At 37.3% G+C, this 26,339-nt stretch overlaps 1 protein-coding gene across 2 annotated transcripts in view; it reads left to right on the forward strand.

Annotated features, from left to right (window-relative positions):
- The window catches only part of LOC134662492 (nephrin), a 127,180-nt gene that overhangs the window by 32,800 nt on the left and 68,041 nt on the right, over positions 1-26,339 (forward strand). For both annotated transcript variants that reach the window (XM_063518737.1, XM_063518738.1), the window contains exon 3: positions 18,712-18,865. In XM_063518737.1, coding sequence (XP_063374807.1) covers positions 18,712-18,865 — 154 coding nt within the window. The remainder of the gene's footprint in view (positions 1-18,711; positions 18,866-26,339) is intronic.

Consider the following 26,339-nt stretch of genomic DNA (forward strand, 5'->3'; position numbering starts at 1 on the left):
GTCGGTCACAGTCCCGGGCGATTTGCGGCCTCACAACCCTTCCGTACAGCGGGAATGGGACGACGTGTGGAGCAGACAAGTATACAGCTCTTTGGTGTCTGGTGCCTCGGGAGCAGATATGGCGCGTCTCAAGGCCATCGCGGAGCCAAAATCAGGGGCCTGGCTCCATGCATTGCCCTCACCTCAACTGGGTACCATGCTAGACAATGACTCGCTGAGAATAGCTGTGGCACTCAGATTGGGGGCAAAAGTGTGTGAGCCTCACCGCTGTGGCTGTGGAGCATGGGTGGCGGAGAACGGGCATCATGGCCTGAGTTGCCGACGATGCGCTGGCCGTTTTCCGAGACACCACTCTATTAATGAGATTGTGCGGAGGGCCATGGTTTCGGCAAACGTTCCTTGTGTGTTGGAGCCGCCGGGTCTCAGTCGCACGGATGGGGAGAGGCCGGACGGCCTTACGTTGGTTCCGTGGCGGAGAGGGCGCTGCCTCTTGTGGGATGCAACTTGCGTGAGCACTTTCGCTGCATCCCATTTGGGGCAGACCATACGTTGTGCTGGTTCGGCGGCGGAGACTGCTGCCAAGCAAAAGCACATTAAATACTCCGCACTGGCTTCGGCGTACGATTTCGTGCCAGTAGCATTAGAGACAGCGGGGCCGTGGGGAGTGGAAGCTCGCCGACTTTTTGGGGAAATAGGCCGGCGTTTGCGGGAGAGAGGTGGTGATCCTCGCTCTGGGTCGTACTTGGTTCAACAGGTCTCCATAGCAGTTCAGCGGGGGAATGCTGCAGGCATTATGGGGACCTTTGAGCCAGGTACGATGTAGGGTGGGTTATTTTAGGCTTAGTGTAGGTTAAGTTTTATTGGAATTATTTATAGATTTTTTGTATTTTTACTTATATTTCACTACATTAAGATCGCAAATTAACGAACTATAAATGAATAAAATATGAAGTTTAAATATCAATTTCAATTAAGTCTCTAAGTAATATCTTGTGGAAATCGTTCAAGAGTATCTCCAGAATCGCGGAAATGTCAAATTTGACAGGTTAGATCTTAAACATATCGTTATCGGATCTTGGCGATGTCTAAAAAATATCTAATAGACGTCTATTACAAAATCTGAATCGGGCCCATAAACGCTTTACTAGAATTTATTCCATATTTAAGTACGTTCATTATTCAGCAAGCCATTCAATTATTACGTACCTACTAAAGAATTTTCATAAAGCAATAATTTTATTACAGCTTAGCTCTGAAATTTAATTTGCAGAGTCAAACGGGTTCGCAAAGTTTTATTAAAAAGTACACAACTTAAGTCTTCGCTTTCAATCTCAAACATATTTTTAATATTGCCGACGCTGGAAAAGTAATCTTCATTTTCATATCAAATTAACTAGATTTTGCTAGGTTTCGTGACAAGCAGGAATCGTGTACACGGTGGCTAAAAAATAAGTGCATTCCCGTTGCCAAAGAGGTTTTGGGATTATACTGAGCAACTTTTACTATGGGAGCAACCCTGAAATCGGGGCAAAAATAAATTACCCTCCTATAGAAAATGGACCAGCCAAAATGTATGAAATAGCCAAACTTTTTTTTCGTGCATTCGGGGTTGGTCCGATAGTAAGCGGGAATGCAGTTCTTTTTTAGCCATCCTGTATACAGCATGCCTATTATTTTTGACTCGTCTATATACATATTATACCGATATCTAACTTCATGTTCCTGAACGGAAAAATATTTTACAGTACATATGGGGCTACTTTTCCGCACTAGTGCGTAAAATAGCACTTTTCGTGCGTATGTCGAAACTTTAAAGTGCCATATGTACTGTAAAACGTTGTTCGATACACGTGCGAATAGGTAATTCGCAGCTCGTGTCGATTTAAAACACTCCCTTCGGTCGTGTTTTAATTTATTGCCACTCGTTTCGAATTTCCTCTTTTTGGCACTTGTATCGAAAATAACTATTATCAAGTGCCTTTTTTGTTGCTTGGAGCATTAACTTTACCTCTACATTCTTTATCACGGACCAAACAGAAACACTTTGTTTTAAGTACCTACGTTTCAAATTATATATTTACATAATTATTTTGTTCTAAATTGAAACTCGACCATGGATGATTCTGTTAAACATCCAAATTTTTTGGCAACCTACTCGATATTTCTTTCTCCAATGTTTTTTTTTAAATAAAAGCCATAAGGCTCTGAGTAAATCTTACAGCGTGCAGGTATTTAAAAAGATATTAATTACTTGCAGACAAAAACAGAAAGAAAGAACGGAATAAGTGAGAGAAAAACAATTAAGTAAGTACTACAATTTAATGTGAAAATCCCAGGCTCAGTTAATTCCAATGTAGGTTTTACCTCCCGGAGTAACTAACAGGCGAATGCACCGCGTACCTATTTTCCTTTAAAAGTACGGCCATTGCTGTTCGAATGTTTTATACAGCTTTCATTATGTTTCTTCTTTGTTTCAATAGGTGTTAGTGAAGGGATCGAAGGGCGAATTTCCTAGCAAAGTTTCTATTCAGTTATTGCTATTAGCTGCGTTGAACTCAGCACAAGCTCAGTGTTATGCAAAATTGTTTCCGTTGGTAAAAAGTGTTTTTTGAACTTTTATAGCATAACTATCTATGACCATAGAGAATAAAATACATAGAGTACTCACTCCATACATCAGTTTTAGTACCAAAAAGACTATTAGCATCTATCATCGAGTAGCGGAACTATCAGTACTGCTATTTGACAATAGATGTAGCACCGACCGGAAAGTCTTATGCTGTTGAGATATGACTTTCCAGTCGGTGCTACATTATTGTCAAGTATATAGCAGTACTGATAGTTTCGCTACTCGATGCTAGATGTAGACACTGAAATTAATAGTCTGAACTGATGTATGGAGTGAGCACTCTTATCTTACTATATTTCTCTATGCTATGACTATGACTTTTATAGTATGAATAGTCTTGTAAGTTATGCTTTGTACATGTACATACTCTAACACTTTTATTATTCTTCTTTATTTATTTCTCATCTTAGGTTGGGTTATTTATAATATAAATATAAAAACACTTACAAAACAATAAAAAATACATATAAACACATTATAAAAAACCTAACTTAGGGTGCCACCAGCAGCGGGGCAAGGCCATTTGCTATAGGTGGTCAGGGCCGCAGAGAGAGGAACCGGCGGACTATCCGCGCCGTATCCAAGATCACCGCCTTCTGCATCTGGCCCTTGATCCAACCACCTAGCGAGAGTCTCTCAAGATGTTGGTCGAGACTCTTCGCTATTAGACCGTTCACTGAAACGACTATTATCGGGACAATGACCGTTGAATCAACATCCCACATGGCGGTTATCTCGTGAACCAAGTCTAGGTACTTACTGGACTTGTCCTTCTTCTTGTCCTTCTTCTTGTCCTTCTTAAATACATGATTTATTATTATTATTAATAGCGAGGTTAGCATGTAGGTCGTTGCTATTAGGCATCCCTTGCGCACCAATAAGTGCGAGCAAGGTGCCTAATGAGATGACTCTGATTGCATTTCGCGAGCACTAACCAGAATGCGCAATCCCAGGTTCATAAGCAATACTGAACCTATAAGTTTACGGAGAGCTTTCAGCTCCCTATAGGTTTATTGTGTCTAACATTTGTTTAATATGTTGGGTTGTGCTACTTGTGCTGAGATGAATTGTTCATACGATGACGGCAATTTTCGTCACTATACCTCTCACCGTCGGCAAGGCATTCATTCTTGAACATAAATGGCCGCACACTGTGCATGCGGTTTCCAAGGAATTTCCTTCCTCTGATGCTCTGGCTGTGGAATGCACAGTTTGCCGTGGTTTTCTAAGAGGTTTTCAAAAAATAGTGTGTAGTAGGAGGCTAGTTCAGATTTAGATTAATATTTCATGTTAGATGATATGACTTTTTTATGTACAGATTAAGTCATAACCAGTTACTACATACAGAATAAGCCTCCAGGTTTCTTAACGGCTCGACCACGACAGTGCATATTTACTGGCGACGGCGGTGGCGGCTGGCGGCAACCATAGGTGGGAACGAAAGGTCAGATCGCTGTGTCTCGCTCTTACCTATGGTTGCCGGCGCTGCCGTCGCCAGTCGCGCAATGTCGTGGCCGAGCCGTACAATACGTCGTAGCCGATAACATCATAGGTTTCCCGGTATGCAGCCTGAAAAAATGCTTCTACGAAGCAAAACGACAACTTGTTGTGATTAGTGGATACGGTATCTGATTACCATTACGCGGCCTGTATTCTTGTTTGCCAAATACGTGTGTACGTGTGTTCTCGCGTTGTCCCGGCTTTTTGCCATGGCTGATAAGAGCCTTAGGTACGCTTGACAACTAATCCCATTAATTGGCGTAGGCACTATTTTTAGAATCTGTATCATTAACATGTCGGTTCACGTACCTATTCAAGTAGCACATCTGAGAAGGAAACTTATCTTTGTCTTTCTTCTATTTACACTTGGTATGGGGCTTATTTTTATTGGACTAATGTATCGTCATCAAAATAAAATTAATGGTGATTTAAATATGATTAACTGACTCGTTAAAATTTACCCAACTAAGCCACATGATCTAAAACCTACAAAGATCTATTGCAATTACCGTTAAATACAAAAGAATTTTAATCACCCTCATAATATAATGGCTCATGAATTGAAACACGTTTCCCAGTTGCTATTGTTCTGGAAATGTAGGTAAGTATAAGTTCTAACAAAAGAAATTTACGTTCCCCTGATTCAGTCACAGAGTAGAAAATGTGAAGGCAAGGTTCGTATAAGTTTATGAATCTGGATGGACGGAGATATTAAAGTTACATTTGATTGATCAAAAGGCGAATACATCGAGAAATTATATATGGAAATGCGGATTCCAGTTTGTTTGTTGTCGATAGATACTGTGTGATATTTCGTGTAGTTGACCGTCTCTTTTGATAGAATTTGCATATTCATAAAGGTTTCACTAGACTCTACGCGTCTTAAAAGGGAGAGGTTAGACACAAATGAGGCATAGAGTAATTTTAATTAAATATCAAATAGGTATGCGATATTAATAAAAAAAAGATAAAAAATTAGGATATGTATTTTTGCCTATCGTGGAGCGAAAAACAATGATTTATTTATGTTTCATGTATCGTTCATCAATTATCTATACTTTCGATACAAAAATAATCTTTAAAAAAATTGCTCCACCCTAATAGGGGTTAATGGATTAATGGATAATGGATTAATAGGGATTAATGGATTCATTGATTGAAAAAGGGTCACAAGTTAGAAATATCGTCATTTGTAGCAAAGGAATAAACGACATAATGGTCTGTGCGGAAAGAGAAGAGTCATGAAATGTATGAGATCCAATACTTACATTCTACGATAGCGCTGGCGGTACACTGAGAAATTCAGTAAAATGCTGCAAATGATGTTAAAGGTATGAAAATCGGTACGATTGATCTTTAGGACATTTGAAACAATTTGACCCGAAGCACCAACAAATAAAAAAAAATAAGAGGAGTTATGACGTCGTCTTTTTTTTTGTATGGAATTTAAAAAAGAATTGTTTAGGATCCTACCGTGTGTTGTATTAAACGAAAGGACTTTCTGAGCCGATTCCAAAAATATATCACATGATTACATTTCAGTCATTTTTTAAATTATAATAAAAATAATTTTCAAAACATACCAAGTTTGGGCATCTCCAGATACAATACCGTTCAATATTTTTTTGTACTCAATTAAATATTTAAAAGAAAGCATAAAATTAATAAATAAACGTTTTTTCAGAAAGTCGCTTATATCTTGGAATCTATAAGTCGTAGTAAAAATTTTCTATGTAAGAATTAATTGAAAAAACTCACCTTTAACGTCTGCAGAAGCGTGCGTGCGGTTAGCATTATCGCCCGTGTCCCGCACAACACTCCTACACGACCCTATTTCAAAAAAACTGGGGATATGACTTTACCAGCAATAGTCATCTCGCAGGTGGCTGTGTATGTTAGGTCAATCATTTCAGCCTACAAAACGCATAGCATGGTACATAATTACAACACACGTAACGCCCACAAGCTCGTTGGCGTGGGCTGTAAAGTCTATTTTTTTATTCCGTAGCCTGAAATGACATTTCATAGTATGAAATGACACATGATGTTCATACTATGAAATGTCATTTTAGTCTACGGAATAAAAAAATAGACTTTAGAATGGCCAAGTCGGCCAAGCTCACCCATATCATGGGGCCCGCCATCTACAACAACCTCCCCGAAAGCATCACCAACGCCCAGAGCGCCTACCGCGAACCACGTTCGACGTGTTGCCTCTCTGTCGCACTTGTAAATTCGTACGTAAGTGTGACAGGGAGGTAACACGTCGAACGTGGTTCGCGGTAGGCCCTCAGAGCTTGGGCAGTTTTAAACGTCGTCTCAAACGCTGGCTTGTTGAGCACCCGTTTTATGAGTATGACGTTGACGAATACCAAAATTTTCATAAAAAAGCGGTCAAGTGCGAGTCGGACTCACCCATGAAGGGTTCCGTATTTAGGGGATTTATACCGTATTAAAAAAAAAACTACTTACTAGATCTCGTTCAAACCAATTTTCGGTGGAAGTTTGCATGGTAATGTACATTATATATTTTATTAGTTTTATCGTTCTCTTATTTTAGAAGTTACAGGAGGGGGGGACGCATTTTACCACTTTGGAAGTGTCTCTCGCGCAAACTATTCAGTTTAGAAAAAAATTATATTATAAACCTCAATATCATTTTTGAAGACCTATCCATAGATACCCCACACGTATGGGTTTGATGAAAAACATTTTTTTTTGAGTTTCAGTTCTATGGGGAACCCCCAAAATTTATTGTTTTTTTTTTCTATTTTTGTGTGAAAATCTTAATGCGGTTCACAGAATACATCTACTTACCAAGTTTCAGCAGTATAGTTCTTATAGTTTCGGAAAAAAGTGGCTATGACATATGGCCGGACAGACAGACGGACAGACAGACAGACAGACATGACGAATCCATAAGGGTTCCGTTTTTTGCCATTTGGCTACGGAACCCTAAAAAGGATGTCAAGTAATGCTTATTATCTTTATATTATTACAAAATAATATGATGTTATATTTGTTTCAAATTGAGTTTGTTCATTGTTAACGGCATATTGTAAATATGTTCTATTTATATAACGTGTAAATTAGCTTTATGAATAAATGACTTATGACTTAAATAATATAAATTAATATCATTGTCAAAGTACCCACAAGATAAACCTTATTAAGCTAACTATGGGACTTAGTAAATTATTTTCTACAATGTTTATTTATTTAATTACTTTAGATCTGTGTGCCTCCCACCAGTTTGGCACTGACATAAACGCCATACCCGCCCGCCCGTACCATGCCCGTACCATGAGTCACTGACAGTCATATTGACAGGTTGGCAATTTAAAAATCATCGCTTCACCAAGACTTTTTTTCGGTAAAATACAAAAAGTTAATATAAAATTTGCAAAGGGAATGAGAACATTTCCGAGAGGTTACGCGGCTGCCACCGGTATGGGTTCTATGCCGCAGGCGGACCTCTTCTATACTCGCCCTCAACCCAAAACACGACTAGGGTAATAAAATCCTTGAGCTCGCCTTATCAGTTTCCCATTGTATTGTATGTATAGACGGGATTTTCTATATGTAACAGGGATAAGAGTCTTGGATATTTTCTGTAGATTTTTGTTTTTAAGTCTTAACATAGCTGTATGTCAATACTAGTTTTAAGTATTTAAATATCGTCTTGTTTAATAAAATAAATAAAAACATTGTTTGATTAATACTGCTTAACAAAATACCTACTGTTCAATTTCACTGATGATCAAAGAGCTGTAAGTAGGTAAAATTTTTACTTAAATCAAATCCTTGACCGTGCCAATGAGGAAAGAACCCCAATTAATTGTTTTATATAATATTTGCGTCATATTAATCGTTTTCTTTTCCGAATATGTGTGATGGTACTCCTACACTGGTAGTATATATTATTATAATGTAGGTAATATAACTGTGTGTGACAACATAATATAATACTATCAATACTATCGTATTGTCCTTGTCACATGATGTTATATAACGTTATAGTATAAGTATAACTAATATAATATAAGCTCGCTGTTAGAGTTTGGCCACAGGCGGCTAGCTTTTCAGAGAAGTCAAGAAATTAGTATGTACCTACCTATGCCACCGTGACCGAGTAGTTTAGTAGAGTTTATACATAAATGGCGTTAAGGATACCTGAATTTCGAATTCAGCGTCTGTCACTTAGTCACTTTTTTAGTAGCTAAGCATATTATGACATTGCACGTAATGATTACAAAATTAAATATAAATATCTAAATTATCTTTGATAAATATATTATAGCGTTAAAGCCACTTATTAGGTAGGTATTTAGAAAAATATAACTAAAACAAGCCTTTTTTTAGTCTGAAGGGCGTGCCAAAAAATAAAAGCTAAACCATCGGTTCATCTCCAGTATGTTAGTGATCGTAGATAATTTGACGTGCAATCAAGTTTTCCCCTTAACTATAATTAAATAATAATTAAATAAATTATCATTTAATAATTAATTTCAATTTAAAAAGTCATCTTATACATCAACTTACAAAATATTAACACACATAATTACATACGTAGCTACTAGTAAATTGTAAAATTATCCTTTGTGAGATGAAATAAATAATTTATTTTTTATTTCACCTCACAAAGGATAATTTTACAATTTCAATTTTTATTTCAATTATTTACTTAATTCGAATCCACGGCTCCATAATTGTTAGTACAACAAATCTTAAAATGAATTAAGGTTAGTGACATTAAAATACAAAATAATAAAAATAAATCCAATAATAAATCTACAAGTACTAAAAATGTAATATAACTAGGCAACCTAAATGCACCATTTTTAGGGTTCCGTACCCAAAGGGTAAAAACGGGACCCTATTACTAAGACTCCGCTGTCCATCCGTCCGTCCGTCCGTCCGTCCGTCCGTCCGTCCGTCCGTCTGTCACCAGGCTGTATCTCACGAACCGTGATAGCTAGACAGTTGAAATTTTCACAGATGATGTATTTCTGTTGCCGCTATAGCAACAAAAAATACTAAAAACAGAATAAAATAAAGATTTAAGTAGGGCTCCCATACAACAAACGTGATTTTTGACCGAAGTGAAGCAACGTCGGGCGCGGTCAGTACTTGGATGGGTGACCGTTTTTTTGCTTGTTTTGATCTATTTTTTGTTGATGGTGCGGAACCCTCCGTGCGCGAGTCCGACTCGCACTTGGCCGGTTTTTTCAGCATCTGTGGCTGCCACATGCAGTCCATTCCAGTGCATGAGCAGTGGTGCATCTATCTTACCTGCCAACGTTTTCAGGATGCTATTGGAGGTTTACAAAATAAACTTTAATTTTATTTTTACCATTGTGAGGGACTTTAGTCTGAACTATAGTTCGTTTTTTTAGCATTAGAAATAAGGTAAACAATCTTGATGTGTCTTTTAATTGAAAAACACATTTTAAAAATAAGTTACGGTAAATATGTAACAATTATGAATGTAATACGATCTTTTATAGTCTTCTTCTTTCATAAGTACAGTGAAACCTGGTTAATTGACACCTGGATAAATGCAAAACCTCAATAATTGCAACCAAAGGTCCGGTCCCGGCCCCTTGAGACCAAAAGGCCTCTATAATTGAAATTTTTGAACCTCGATAATTGAAATTTAGATTTGAGTTCTTTTCGTAATTTTACCTCTGTAATTGACCACATCGCAACTAAGACCTCTATAATTGACACTGCAAAAAAAAAATCCGTTATTTTAGCTCTTCTTATTACATCTATAATTGAAACGAGTCTATAAGTAAGACCTCTGTTATTGAAATAATGTAGATTTGTAGACAGCAGAAACAATATTTTAATAGCAATGATAATTTTATTTTAAATCTTCACCCAGAATTCAATTTATTAATTGGGTATCTATCACAGACTGTAGTAGGTGAAAGAGTTTTGATTAAATCAAAAATATAATATGCTTTTTACATTCCAATAAAACTTTCTTCTACAATTCAAGGGATTATTTAAAAAACCCAAATGATTATAGGCAGTAACTAATGTAGTTAAGTGTTAAAGTGCAAGTTATATAATATACAGACCAGAAACCCAGAATCTACTGTCAATGGTTATTTGAACCTCCATAAAAGCAATTTGTCAGAACGCAACCTCTATTAATGAGAACCTCTATAATTGACACAACGATTTTTTGAACCTCGTTAATTGGCACGACCTGCTTAAATGAAAAACCTGGTTAATTGACAAAAAATTGCCGGTCCCTTGAGATTGCAAAGTGTTATTCAATTAAAAGGTATGTCAAAATCGCTTAACTTCTTTCAAGTTCTTTTTAATGCTAAAAAAAACGAACTGTAGGTTAGACCTGTATTACAGAACTCCAGGCCCTTACCCCGGAAATACAAGTTGCAATTATGGTATCAATAAACATACATTTTATCTCTACCCCTTCATTGAATAAAATGTCTTCTTTGAGACTCAACTGCTGTAATATGTTCTGCTACAAAAGGTAAAGAGTATTTTAAAACACTTACCTACAAACGGTAACCTCTTTGAGCTCCTGAAGGATGCCCAGGACCGGTGACGTGGGACATATTTCCGCCTCGGTAAACCCTTTTCAGGGCAACATGGTTTTTCCCTTGTTTTCATTTAGTTCCACTTATATTCTAAACTAGCAACCTACCCCGGCTTCGCACGGGTTAACAAATTGTACATAAACCTTCCTCTTGAATCACTTTTTCTATTAAAAACCGCATCAAAATCCGTTGCGTACTTTCAAAGAACTAAGCATACATATACAGACAGACAGACAGCGGGAAGTGACTTTGTTTTATACTAAGTGATATATTAGGTAAACAAAATTGTACATCGCGATTTTCACCTATTTTCATGTTTACATATTTAGGCTTAGGTAAGTAAGTACTTGTAGTACTTATTAGAATAATGTTATTTTCGAGGTAGATAAAACAGGCTTATACCATCTTATACCCTTGGAACAGTGAATAAATCAAATTTCTTAAGTCAACGAAATCTAAAGATAAATTCGTTTATGCTCCGTTTATGGCACAAATTTTGACGCTCGCAAGGGAATCCAAAACCTATAGGGGACTTCCCGGACCTATAATCAAGAAATTGGGCAAAAAGCAATGCCATGTAGCGCAAGTAAAGGAAAAATCCAATAACCGTAACTTTGATTGTCCGTTTTTTTTTTGATAAAAATAGATCAGACGCGCTAAAGCTGGAATCGTAGGTATTCTATTGAATAATAAAACGGCAATCGATTCATGGTAAATTTAAATCAGGTCCTATTTACCTGGCGGAAATAAAAATGGCTGGACGAATAATAAGAACGAGCGACCTTGTTCTAACTATTATTCCATATACCGCGTCCTTACTGACGTGACAGTGTACGCCCTGTTAAAATCTCGGGTTAAAATACAACGCAATGCGACAGTGATAGATGTACGAGTTTAAGGCCCTATTTGAATGGCAAATGTTGCTGTTGCAGCGTTACTGCTGCAGCTGTCGATGTCACTGTCAACATTCTTTATAAATTGCCTAGCTATCGTTCCGGCATTGCTTTCGCGATACGAAAGTGAAATTCGTCACCCGTTTTACAAAGGGCGTCAACAATTAATACGATTTGAAAAAAAGGATGGTTCAATTTAAGTATTCCCCACATTCTAAACGATTATTATTCCTACGCGTAATTTTGTTGCATAACATTCCATTTTTCATTAAACTCCAAATTGCCTTCGGTCCCGCCTCGCATCATCAATAATACCTTCTAAATGGACTTGGGGGTGTGTTTTGACAACGCATAAGCTACTTTTCATTAATTTCTGAGCGACATGCGATATGCGACTTTAGCTCGGCGTGCGCGTTTTCGTTGTATACTTTTTAAAGTAAGTTAGTTAGTGTGTAGCAAAAAAGATAAAACCGAAAACCATAAAGATTGGTAGTGTTAACAGCTGGAATGTAATAACTAAGTCGTTTTCATTGAATTTAATTATATTCCATAAAAACAGATCGATGCTTAAAAAAACAACGGGTTGCACTCCGGGAGTGCCGGCAGTTTTTCGATCAGGTCACGTGTCCGTCTTACGAATTTTCAATCTGTCTAATCTGTCGGTCACGTGACCTGTCGCGAGTTTAACATTTTTCCTCATCACAAAAAGTGCACAGCGCCGCTAAAGAAGTTTTCACTTCAAAAATGTACCAAATGAAAACATTATAAGAACATATTATCGTCTTGTACCTACAACCCGAGTCTTATTGAGCTTGTTGCGGAAATACGTTAATGACACCTGTCAGTTTTATATTGTAAGTTAATAAGTAAATGAAACCTACAGATTGTATAATAATATTAAATATCTGGGAGACCGGGTAAAGCTCGGAAAACATATAAAAAATCAAAAATGCGCATTTTACCAGGGATAAGACCTAGCTAGATAGATTTTTCATCGAAATCGTTGGAACCGTTTCCGAGATCCCCTAAATATATAAATAAATATACAAGAATTGCTCGTTTGAAGGTATTAGATAGATAGATGTATTAATTTATGTACCTATGTAAATATTTGAAAAAGATCGGTACATTGTGAAAACGAGTTCTTGCAGCAGAGGTTATTATCGTAACCTCGTCGTTTTAAATATGATAATGGCGTGGTTACAACAGCAATCGAGTTTTTCTAGAAGTCATGCGTGGAAACAGGAATAATGACAGTAATTAATTGAACTACTTTCCCATGATAATTACCTACCATTCACTCAATTGGTCGAGAAATGTAAAAAGTTTTGCCCGAAAAGGGTTGATACCTACTCATCAAAAAATTTACTTAGTTATAGTTCTTGTACCTACACAGTTTACACAATAAATATTTCTGATTTCTGATTTCTAAAGTAGGTAGCCTCCTAGTAAAGTTGATAGTGAACCTGCCTACACAGCATGAGGTCCCGGGTAGAGGCATTTAGTAATTAATGTTTTTGTTTAAAAAAATGATATGTAATAATTAATTTAAGAACATATTATGTATGTACCTACTAACATATATTTTTTGTAAATGTGACCTGTAAAATTTGCTTTTACCAATAAAGATCTGTATTCTGTATTCTGGTAGTTGTGTGCTCATTACAAATATTTAGGGTTTTTTTCTATGTATTTAAATATTTATCTATATGTGTCTATTTTGTAAATCGTCGTCTAGTAAGTACCCACAACACAATAGCCTCGCCACAACGCCTTATTGAGCTTTTGTGGAGATTCGCTAAATTAGCTTACTGTGGAGAGCTCGATTTGTGTCAGATTGTCCCATAATATTTATGTATTTATATTATTAATATATAACAGTTTAACCATACCGAAGTTTAAGAGTGCTGCACAAGTTTTCACATCTCAAAACCGTTCCCGCCTTGCTCTAAAGGGTTAATTGGGCTACCAACCCTTTGTAAGGTACGACTGTCACGAGCTTGTGAAGAAATTGCGGTTTTTGTGACGACAGGTGTGGCGAGTACGTGCGTCCGGATACATGCACATACCTACCTACATCCTACAAAGGGACAATTTGGTTTTCAACTGTCTGATTTTTGGGGATAAGTGACAGCGTAAAACTTAAATAACGCCGTAGAGAAATAAGAAAGAGTGTTCACTACATACCCGATAACCATTCTATTCATACCATGGAAACCATAAATATAAATATTAGGTATGTTTTGAGTGAACTTTGTAAAAACTTATTCGTAATAGCATTTGAGTTTAGTGCCGGGAACCCGATCGGCGGGCGCTCTGTTCGTAGTCGCTTTCCTCTACTTCAATTGGCCTTTGCGTCTATTGCAGACGATTTATGGTGCAAATCGGAGAGACAAATGACCTCTCCAGACTTAACACCGCCTGGAACGGAATTAAGGAAACGCAGGGATGCCCAGCACCTGCATTACCCTCTCGGCTTCACTGTCTTAACCCACAGGAAAGGCGAGCCAATACGCGTGGAGGCAGGTCGGCTGCAGGAATCTGCCGCTTATTTCAGGTTGGACCCTACGCGCGCCTTACGGTAACTCCATACCGGGATTTAATTTTGGAGTAGGTATCCTTCTCCTAGATGGATTGCAAGCCAATGCTAAGAGGCCAGCTCCCCTGTGACGAAACAGCTTTTTGCTTCGTTTGTGGACTTAGTCGCCTCATACGACACCCTTTTCCCATGTGAGGGTTGGCGCTATTTTAAAGCCGGCCACCACACGGCAAAGCCCCGCAAAGCCGGCAAAGTCCTCTACTTACAAAGCGGGAAAACGCTAGAATCAGCTACGCATGTAGCGCTACGTAAACGTTGACAACTTACTGCCGTATTCGAACTTCAAGATATTCACAAGAGACGACACGTACTAGATCCATTCCAGATACGTTATAGTTTATTAGATTTCAACTGGTTCTCTTTTGCAGCGCAATTCGGGCAACCAATTTCACTTTTACGATAGACAGAGTTAGATATCTATTAGATGTGAATTGGATCTCTAAGTCATATCTTGTGGAAATCGTTCAAGAGTATCTCCAGAATCGCGCAAATGTCAAATTTGACAGGTTAGATCTTAAAAATATCGTTATCGTATCTTGGCGATGTCTAAAAGATATCTAACAGATGTCTATTTCAAAATCCGAATCGGGCCCACATTCAGTGCCAGCGACTCGCTAGGGGAGTTCACTGTTCGTAGGCGCTTTTCGCTACATACCGTTTTTTCCGTGTTATCGGCTACGCTCGTAGCGCGTAGCTCGCGCTGGCACTTAATGTGTTAATGGATCAAGGCATTTACCAAAATTCCTAGATCTCAAAATAGAATAGTGGGAAAATGCCTGAATCCCAGAGTGCCTGTTTTTCAAACCTATTTACCACGACGATTTAAAGTCTAAGCATTTTGGGAATGTAAATTTACCTACCTACATACGAGAATATTATTATCCTGTATTATCGACTTTAATTCCGGCAGTCTGACGTGACGTGTGATGAAACATACCTACTTTTAACATTTGGTTATTTTGGGACTAGGACGATATGAATAAAAGTCTATTGGGCATTTTCAGATGGTATCAATTTGTCATTTATTATGGATCTTGACTTGATATTCTTTTTTAAAATTTATCACAAAGCAAAACAATGTTATGATAATTTACATATTTTCGTGCAATCAAATCAAAGCATATATCTCATACATACTTAAAAAGAGATGTTTAAAATGTTGAGAAAGACAGACGGCGGAACGGGTTGTCCTTACCTTACCCGGTGTCACTTTACGAAGGAAGGCTTTAGAGGATAAACACTGCCCTCGCTAGGGTTTTCAAATGACACAAGTATAACGTTTTTCACCATTAAGAGACAAAGATGTCATTCACACGTAGGTAGGTTTTTGTCCTATATCAGTGGTCCTTAAATTATAGACTAAAATATATTAAGAAACTTGAATATTAAAGGAAACGAACTGTTAACACTTGAAAGGACTCTAAGTATTTTTATACGATATAGACATAATCGCTGCGCTGCGTAGAGATGTGACCTCGCTCTGCATTTTCTATCGCATGTATAACGGGGAGTGCTCCGAGGAATTAATTGTTCGGATTAATCCCTGCCGCTTCTTTTCGCCATCGCCCTACGCGACAACATTACTATCTTCACCACTTAGATGGTTGGCAGTTCTCAACTGTGCGTTTCTCCAGAAACTTCCTGCCTCGCACAGCCAAACTGTGGAATGAACTGCCGCCTGCGGTATTTCCGGACCGATACGACCTTCAAACCTTCAAGAAAAGAGCGTACTCCCATCTTAAAGGCCGGCAACGCGCTTGCAACTCTTCTGGTGTTGCGGGTGTCCATGGGCGGCGGTAATCGCTTACCATCAGGTGATCCGTCTACTCGTTTGCCTTCTATATCATAAAAAAACACTTTTTACTTTGTTTAATACGTCTCGTCTTTAAAATTGAATACTAATACAATAACGGTTACGAATAGGTACGATAATCAGCAATTTTACGAATTGTGTTCGCCGAATATTAGTAGGTACCGGTTTATTAAAAGGTGTAGTTTTTTTCAGTCGATGCTCATTTCGTAATATAAGATTAAAATAATGTTTCATTGAGTTTCACAAAGAACACCACGAAATTGTTTTAAAGATTCAAAATGTAACAGTAATTCCTCAGTTTGTGAAGAGAGGTTAATTTTAAAACATTACACACTTATGTTTGGTTGCCGAATGCTCAGCGATTGTATCATATATTATTTACTGACCTGTTCTAAAATTTCTATTGCATTAAATTACACATAAAAATTACTAAATTACTGATAGCAAAACATATAAAGATTCCACGCCCGCACTTGGAGTCAAAAGAATTCTAAAAATACTTTTACAGTACCGACTTACATTTACTTACAGTATTTTGTACTTACAATATGAAATTTCGTTACGTTTAGGTTCAATACAGACTGACAGAATTTTGATAGCTGCGGGCTTATTTCGTTCCTCAAATGGAACCAGCTGTCTTTTCACTTGACAGTCGGGTCATGGTTGAAATGCGGAAGTAACTATATCGCAGCTACTCGTACATTTTGAAATATTCAGTGTGTATTATGTCTACTTCCTATTTAGATTCTTTTATAAAAAGTTAGAGGATACTTACATTAAATAAACCTTTCTCATAAATGTCTCCTCTTTGGGGAAAATATACCTACCGCCCATATCTACCATGGGATGAAAATAGTATAAATTCAGATTCGTAAAAATGTAACTTTGAAAGCTTAAAAGATAAATGTATAAAAATTGGTCACATTGTGCATTGTCATATTTAGTACAGATTTACATCAAAAACTTAATTTTGTCAAATCTGCAGATATGTTAGTTAAGCATGGGGGCGACGATATAATTATCAACAAATAAAAATATTTTCTAAACTAATTTAAAAATGACAGAATTCTGAGGAAACAAACATAATATAAAAAATAAGGACGAATTGATAATTGTTGAAATGATTAATAGTTAATTGTGGGTTGTAGCTTGTATCGCGTTTATGAATAACGCCATAAATAGGTACACACAAACCGCACGCACAGAGATAATGTATGTCCACACACTTGCACACTTAATGTTTCCCTAAAGCAAATGAGCGTTTTCCAAAATAAGTGTACATTTCATTCATGTCTTCAAAATATTGACTTATTAACGTAGTTGTGTGCACCAATGTGCGGGTTGCAGGTTGGCGGTGATGTTAAAACGTCCGGAGAGTAATAGCAAAAGGTGTTTATTGTATTACAATGTTTAATGTTAGAGTTTAAAATGTTAAATAAGTTAAGTCTAAAATGTTATAATGTTAGTAAAAATAGTGAATGTTAATTTCGAATGCACCCGGTCGCGATGGTCCCGAAAAGTACACTAAAAGTGGTTTTACTGTAAATTATTGAGGTGATGCATCTTTTGCTGACTAGACGCACGCGCCGCACGAGGCTTAAAACGTGTTAAGGTGCATTGCACCGAACATCTTGACGGGGGCAAACGATGAGATGGGATGAGTTGCTAAGATATTTAAGTGATACAAGGATGATCAACAATGTTTCTAAATCTAAGTAATTAATTTCTAAACGATGTTTGTCGGAACACTGGCGAGCAAGTTCTGTCCACTTGCTTCAGTTCAATGTTTTCAAGTTTATCACACTTTTCCACTTTTTTCACATTTGCACTGCACTTATCACTATCACTGACGCTGCAATGACGCGCCAGCCCGCGGCGTCCGCGAGGGCTGCGCGTGCGCGGAGCGGTGGACGGCTCCTGTGCCTGGCCCTGCCCGGCGACACGTACTGTATCAGCTACTCCTTGTGGTTCCGTAATTATCGATGGTGGTGCTACTTTGACCTTCCACTGGCAGCGCGTCTTTCGACTCGCATAAATAATTATCCCGATGATCACTACACCCCATAGGCAATATATAGCGGTGTAGTGATGTATGTCATTTGAGGAGTAGTTGTCCAGAAGGGGTTGATTCTGTTTCATAGTGTTTATTTTGTCTCCTAAGTCCTTTAATTCTTTCTCGTTGTATGGGCTATCGCTAGTGCTATTTTCGTAGTCAGATAATGTTATGTTTATAATGTGGTTTATAGGGTCTATTTCCGGTGTTAGTGTGTTTAGTTTCACATTAACTTTGCTTTGCATATTTTGATGCGTGTGAATAGTAAAGTTATCAGTTTTCACAACGCAATCCTCGTCTACGTTAATAATGTTCGTACTCATTTTACTCAGAATCATTTGTACATTCACGCCTCATACATGAAAAAATGTGTCCCAAAATTTTGTATAATTTTTTTTCCAGTGCGTCGTTCATACAAATAAAAAAAAATCATACAAGAATGTGACGATCTGAAAAGGAAATCTTTGGACACATTTTTTTATGTATGAGGCGTGAATGTACAAATGATTCTGAGTAAAATGAGCCCAAGAAGTCAATATTTTGAAGACATGAATGAAATGTACACTTTTTTTGGAAAACGCTCAAATGCCAAACTTACAAACCAATGCAACCCCACATTTTTTTCTCAGATACCTTTTTTCTTTTTCAGCTGGAAGCTCACAACCCGTGATGTCGAGCAAGGTGGTGACCGTGCCAGCGGTTGTAGGTGGCGAAGTGGATCTTCCCTGCGACTCTCGACCACCAATGCGGAACGATAGTCTGCTGCTAGTTGTTTGGTATCGAGATGACAATCCCGTTTACAGGTTAGTTTATTACGTATTCGTCGATTTTTGATACAGAAAATAATGTTAATCTTAAAAACTTGTGAATGATTCGTTATTCAATAACGATGACTTCGTTTATTCAAAAATGTAGAATCAAAAACAAAATACACTTTTACTAATTAAAACTAAAACTAGCTTAACCTATGGGGTCTATATTATACATATAATATACATATATTATACATATAATATAGACCCCATTATATGTATAATATATGTATATTATATGTATAATATAGACCCCATAGGTTAAGCTAGTTTTAGTTTTAATTAGTAAAAGTGTATTTTGTTTTTGATTCTACATTTTTACACACATTTCTAATACTTATACATATATTATACATATAATATAGACCCCATTATATGTATAATATATGTATATAGACCCCATAGGTTAAGCTAGTTTTAGTTTTAATTAGTAAAAGTGTATTTTGTTTTTGATTCTACATTTTTGAATAAACGAAGTCATCGTTATTGAATAACGAATCATTCACAAGTTTTTAAGATTAACATTATTTTCTGTATTTGTACATACAAATATCTGTTATATCGCTGGCACTTGGGAGTGTGCCCACAAGACTGGCTGCATTTCCTCGCTGGATGGCAATGCCAATGCGCTGAGCGAGGAATGAGCCAGCTCTGCGGTCATTATTTATTTATTTATGGCTAAGTAGGTACTTAGCCATAAATAAATACGATATCGTAGGTACGAGCGAGACACTGTGGGAGCGATGTCAATATAAGATTGATACAAAAACTTCAAGCTTCGGAGTTAAAATGTTTCTTACATATTTAAGTAGGTAATAATGAAAGTAAACTTTGGCGATGCTGTTACTGATCGCGTATTAATTATGCATTACTTAGCACAACAACATTGACCAGAGTACAATATCAGCTGTCAATAGTTGGCTAACTGAAATTGCTCGAGAGATCCCTATCGTTTATGGCTGTCAAAACATCCAAGCGACTGACTGGTTGTTTATCTAACAAACTTAGTAGGTACTTACTCGTATAATGTCTAGATAGGCACTGGGATAAAATAGAAGGTTGTACACATACAATTATATATTTATTGTTTAGTTAATCAATTTACATCAAAGTAGCATAAATTTTTGTCTTGATATTATTGTGTCACACTTGCTTACACGCCCCTGACTAAAGAATGACTTACACTAGAACGGTCCGGGTCCGGGCCGAGGCGTCCGACACTTTGTTTTCTATGACGGGCGATCACGTAATGCTTTCTAAAGAAAACGAAATATTGAACGCCACTGCCCGGACCTATAACGTTCTATAGCCGTGAGTCATCCTTAATTTACCTACCTAATTTTCATTTCGTCTATCAGCCTGCACAGTTAAGCATGTAGCTGACGGCTGTAATAAATAAATCCACCATCCAATAAATTTTAATACACATGGTTGGATTTTGTACTTGGCAACATGGCAACAAATCCTTATTAGACAGGGATTTGTAGTAGCAAGTTCGATGGAGCTGCGGTAGGCGTTTAACGAGACACGTGCATAATACCACATACCTACCTAATACTGAGCGTGAATCGCCAGTACTGATTTACGTGCAATGGAATCGGCTAAACGCTTACACGTAGGTATTTAGATGATTGTATTATTACAAGTGTTGCTTTAAATGTAGAAAATCTCGGTCACAATAGGTAGAGATTATGTCAATTTCCTAAAGGCTGAAAAAAAACTATCATTTTATATTTTATATTTCTTATAGTATAAGTGAGCACTTTTATTAAACGTTTTATAGACTTTTATTGCATTTTCTGCGACAGCAAAAGAATATTGCAGGCGCACTGGTTTCTGATGTTAAGAATGCAATTACGTGAGTGTTGCCTCTGATAAAGATTCCGAAGTGGCCGCTGAATATTTAACTACTTAACTACTTAGTATTGGCACAGAATAAATAATAGTACTAAGTACAGAAAACTCACTCTCTAACAAAACGCGTCTGTTACGATCAGCACAGATATGGCCGCTAGGTGGCGACAGCGCCACGCGCGGCTTATGGCTTTCCCCAAAATTGGGGCCGAACGGATGTACTTACTTTTAGCTACCTGTAGCAAAGCGACGAAATCGCGGAGTGAGACACGCCTGGTATTGGCTGTTTTTTCTGTTACATCCCATGTCTTGGATTTTTTTGTTCTTGAAATGTACACATATATTACGTAAAGTGTCATTCAATAGAACTTGCTAACTATGTAAACAAAAGTTACTAGTAAATTGACATCCCATCAAAAATATTAATGTAAAAAGGCGCAAGTCTCGCAACGCTTTCACTACAAAAAAGTTTTGAGATGTAATGTGAAACCAAGTCGGTTATTTTAATCAGTGCCAGGGGGTGTTAAAACCGTATCAATAAGATATCTTTAATTTGTAATACGTATAATGACTTGGCCATCGCACGGCTGCATAATGAGAAAAGGATCATCGGATCGAACTGCAACAGCTTACTGGATGACGAAAATTTCTGCGTTCTGGTCTTATCCAGAGGTTCTCAAATAGGGGCCTGAAAATGCGGCGAAATGGTTCCAGTAAAGGATGGTACGACAGTGTTTGCTTCGCGCTTGACTTGGCGAGGGCACTGCCGTGCCCCCAGATTCAGTGTCAATTTTAGTATGGCGGTTTGTTTACATAGTTAGCAAGTTCTATTGAATGACACTTTAGTTATTATATATTTATATATGTGATATTCTATGGGAAAAGGTACCTTATATCAAAACGCCCGCCCTCCAGAATTACTAACCATTTTCTTTATCTGACCCTTGTACTAACCATAATCACGTAGCGATAGTTTATTAATGTGGTTGTGCTCTCACTAAGATACGGCCAATACCATAGGTACTCGTTAGCGGCGGCAAAAAATGATTTGTACTATGGAAAATTTGTATTGTGCCCCTAATATTAGTATAGGAATAAATGACTATGTAAAGTTTAGAAATTAAGAATATTATATTATTGTAACTCTTATCAAAGAAATGCATATCAATGATCTTTTTGTACATCCGCGGGTTTGCATCAAAGTTTTGTTTTTAATCATACGCTTCTTTTGTAAAAGCAAAAACTACACGTGAGCTTTTGCTGTTTCTTCAATATTATTTTTTCCACCACAAAATACTTAAAAAATTAAGAGATGTATGTTATAAGATATTTCATAGGCGTAGATTATTTAATACGTAGTTTTCACGTATTACATAAGAGTATAGTTGATCAAACCTATTTTGGCACAATCAGGGTCGGTTGCAATTGGCTTTCAGTAAAGTTGTGCAACAATTGACGAACTGGCGTGTCGGTTTAAATACAGCGTCTCTCTAATTAACAATTAGCGCAATCGATCATCATTCATCAAGTACTATCAACACCAACTACCGTTAAATTAACTGAGTGAAACCTCGGCACCTAATCCGGCGTAATAATACACAAGCAGCATCCACATGCAAAATCAATTCAGATGAAATATCCAATCAACATAAAAAATCTTATCTAATAGGAACTGAAATAAATGAACTGAAACAAATTTTAATTTTAATTGTTTTTATTCCTTATTTTCTCGTAATGCATGTTAATTATAAGATGTAATTTTTTTTGAAAAGATGTGTCCCGCCGAGTTTGTTGCCGGTCCCATATTGGGATACCCTCCTTCAATTGAGGGTGGATTTAAATCTAGTCGGGGCAGAGGTGTAGGGTTGGAGCCGGTCTACCTAGCTTTATTTGACGTTCATAAGCGCATTGTAATTATGCCTACTTGAATAAACTAAAATCTTTTATCTTATCTTATTTTAAACGAGCCTTTACTGAAGTTTATTTTAGAAAATAGTTACCTATCCTATAGCCGTACCACGAGTTGACACTTGAGGTTTACGTTAGTGACTGCGTAAACTCGATCGCAGTCCATAAATCCATATCGCTCGCTCGCAATGATGTATTGGTGCAATGAGGGTGCAATAGAGAGGGAACGCGATCGAGCGTAAATGTCAATCGCCAACTCGTGGTAGCCGTGCTGCTCTAGTTTTGAAAACATATTTAAATCAAGCGCTAGACGACGCTATTTAAAACAGCTAAATATAGGAAAAACGTTTCAAAGTGGATCCTTACTCCTTAGATCATATAACAACCTAGAGGCCAATTGGAGCGACACTTACGGCCTAGTCAGTGCCAAAGTTTGAAGAAATGTCACTTTTAACCCTTAATCAAACGGAACACTTTTTATGAGATTTTTGAAAACTAAGAATGGTTTTTAGGTAATTTGGGTGCGTAGATTACGAAAAAATATGTATATTTTTTTTGTGGGGGGGAAAGGGGGGTTTTGCGGTGGGAAATAATTTCCCGTTATCCGTTACGGAATAGCAAAATATTGAATGAAGTGGGAAATAGTTTCCCATTGTCCGATACGGTTACGAACTTTTTACTAGTTAGTAGCTCCCCCTCGGCTTTGCTTGGAATTCAAGTATGATTTTTAGTAACAGTAAAAAAATGAAATGAAATTAAATGAAAGATTGTTATTATGTATTTCGTCCTATTACTGCAAATACCTACTAAGTGCAAAAATCGTGTTTCGAGATAATGACGTTTGAATGTTTGGATGTTATTTTCTATGTAAAAATATGAACAAATTTACACTGTATTTATAAATTCCTAAGCATAATTTTATCTAGTTTACTACTTACCATGCAAATAATCCAGGTTGTGTCTAATTGCCGATAAAAACAGGATTAAAATTAAATAGTCGCGCACTTGGTATGTTTTGCCTGTAGAAATACACTTTGCTATATATCCCCCAGGAAAGCATTTATGCCTGTATACCTATTTAACTCAGCTTTAAATTACAAAAAATATATCTACCAGCCACAAAATAGTAGTAAATACCTATAGGTTTTCGTGTTTTTTCGATTTAACTGATAATCGATCAAAGTATAAGAGGTTTTAGCTGTATAAAATATTGGAATTTCTTATTTAAGTCTCAATAATTTTAATGAATATTACTGATTTCAGTGTTTTCACTAAAGAAAGTAGTTGTTAGCACTTAGTTACAATTTGTTGGTATTTGAAATGAAAAAACTGAAATTTTATCAACGTATTATGGTTATTTATTCATCAAAAATGCTAGAAAGTTAACAATCGTCTTCATCACTGCTGGATTCTGATGCTGCAACATCCGGAACTCGGTCAATAACATCATTGTCACAGTTAAGCGAGCGAAACCAACCATGATACTCTTCAGGAATGACGCCTTTATCGCAAAGACTGAGTAAATCCTTTTTCTTTGCTGCAGAGATCGTCAAGGGTTTATCGTACATTTTTTTTAAACCGTGACTAAGAAATGCTTCAGGAGTCGGAGGTGGTTCCACAGAGCCAGGATTCGACTTGTTTTGGTTCCTTGTCCTGTACCGAGAGCCAGATTGGGGGGTCGCCGTCGCCTTGGTATCAAAGTTCAAATAATCTTCAGATGAGTCGTAGTTGAAGTATATTTTTGAGTCGCCTTTGACGTATTTCATTTTTTTGATCTTTAGCCAGAGGACTTTATTCCCATTGCAGTCCTTGCTTTTATTTTTCAATATAGCTTCAGCTAGACGTTTTAGGTCGTAAAACTCGTTGTATTTAAATTCTTTAACATTATAGGGATCTTTTTTTACCTTTTTTTTGCCAACATTGTACACTCCTTTCGATCTAGCATTCTTAAAAATGTTTTTCCAATCTGTCATAGAGAATACGTCCTTGTTTTTCTTAGAACTTTCAATACTGCTGTGCATTGAATCGGCTTCCATGTAAGAATGCCCCGACTCAAGAAATTTCTGTTCAATGACTTGAAGATGATCGATTTCGTTAACAGCCCAAAGTAATATAGCCGCAACGTTTTGGTTACGATTTTGACCACCGCAGGTGTCGGAGAACAAAGACACACTTGTTACGTTCGTGGAGATACAATTTGACAAGTAATGGTATAAAATTGTACCAATCTCCGCGCTTCCCTTTTTGCCATGTACTTCGGACCAGGAAAAGCAAAAGGCATTGTTGGGTAAGGCACTCTCATACACGGTCAAATTGTATACGGTCAGTTTACGCACGTAATAAAGCAAGCCAACTTTTGAACATGGTATTTGTAATATAGCTTGCAAATCAAAAGACACAGATAAAAAGGTTGGATCGGTCCCTGCTCTTTGTTTGTCTCTTTCTTTTTCAGCCTCGCATGCAACTTTTCTTTGTATGTGCTCGCTATAGGTCGTTTCCAGATCAGCTTTATCTTTATCTTGTGCTGAGGTGTACTTGTTACATGCCTGACACTGGTCTTTTTTTGGGACAAAGAAACTCAAGTTGAACTGAGTCGAGAAAATTCTGCGATAAGTTATTGCAGACACAGGATTGTTGTTTTCATACTCTAGCAAATAAAGTTCATGCATTTTATTCACTGAAAGTGTGCTTTCCAAATATTTACGTTTAGATTTTTTACGAATATAATGTCCCTCCATTGTAGGAAAGGAAGAAATGTGGTCAAGTACTTCTTGCACCTTTTCTGGGGGAGTTTTATTTGGCGGAACATGATGTCCTCGTCCATCAGCACCGGAGTAAAATCCAAGTTCATCTCGGTTTTTAACAGCGTCACTGAGTGTTGCACTTGAGATGCCTAAAGCAGAGCAAAAGAATTTCTGACAAACTTGTCGCTTCTCTGTGCCTAAATCAAAATAACACTTTGTAGTGTAAGGTCTAGCTGGTCGTTTTCTCTCTACCAGGATTTTCTTTGGTGGCTGGACTGTAATACGAGCCAGTATAAAGTTTTTTTTGCTTACAAAGTCCAAATGCCAGTAGGTTCTACAAATTTTCGCTCGGTCTTGTTCGGTGAATGTATCTGTACATTTGAATAAGCATTTTGTACAATCAACTGTCTTAGGGACTTTGGGGGCTCTTATTTGGTTATTAGTTGTATACGACAACCCTTCCGCACGTCTCTTTTTTGCGACATTTTTTTTCCAATTGCTCGGATCGGCAGTTCGCCAACGGCTTAATGTTTTCACTTCTGCCCAAACCAACTCTAACACATCTGATAATATTAGAGTAGCAATGTCAGAGACTGTGTCATTATTTATCTCTTCATATTGGTGAATGGTGTCTGGCTCTGGTGATATAGTAAAAGATTCAATGTTTTCCTTAGCATTGGGGCCTAATAAGTCCTGCAACGTAATTAAACCACCATCATCATCGCTGTGGTTGCCAGGAGACCGCTGCTGGTCCTCTTCGTCTGGATGGTACGTAGGATCGTTATCAGAAAAGTCGCCGCCGAATAATGACGACTCTGACTCTGATGTCGTTTCCGAGATTCGCCTTGCAGGCAATGTTATTTTAGTCCGTGGTAGCTCTTGCTCCGACTCTGGCGTGCTATCATCGAGAAAAATATTATCATTAAATATCTGCTGCATCTGATCAGCTATACGTTCTT

The sequence above is a fragment of the Cydia amplana genome, chromosome 3, assembly GCF_948474715.1.
Source record: "Cydia amplana chromosome 3, ilCydAmpl1.1, whole genome shotgun sequence".
NCBI classification, from domain to species: domain Eukaryota; kingdom Metazoa; phylum Arthropoda; class Insecta; order Lepidoptera; family Tortricidae; genus Cydia; species Cydia amplana.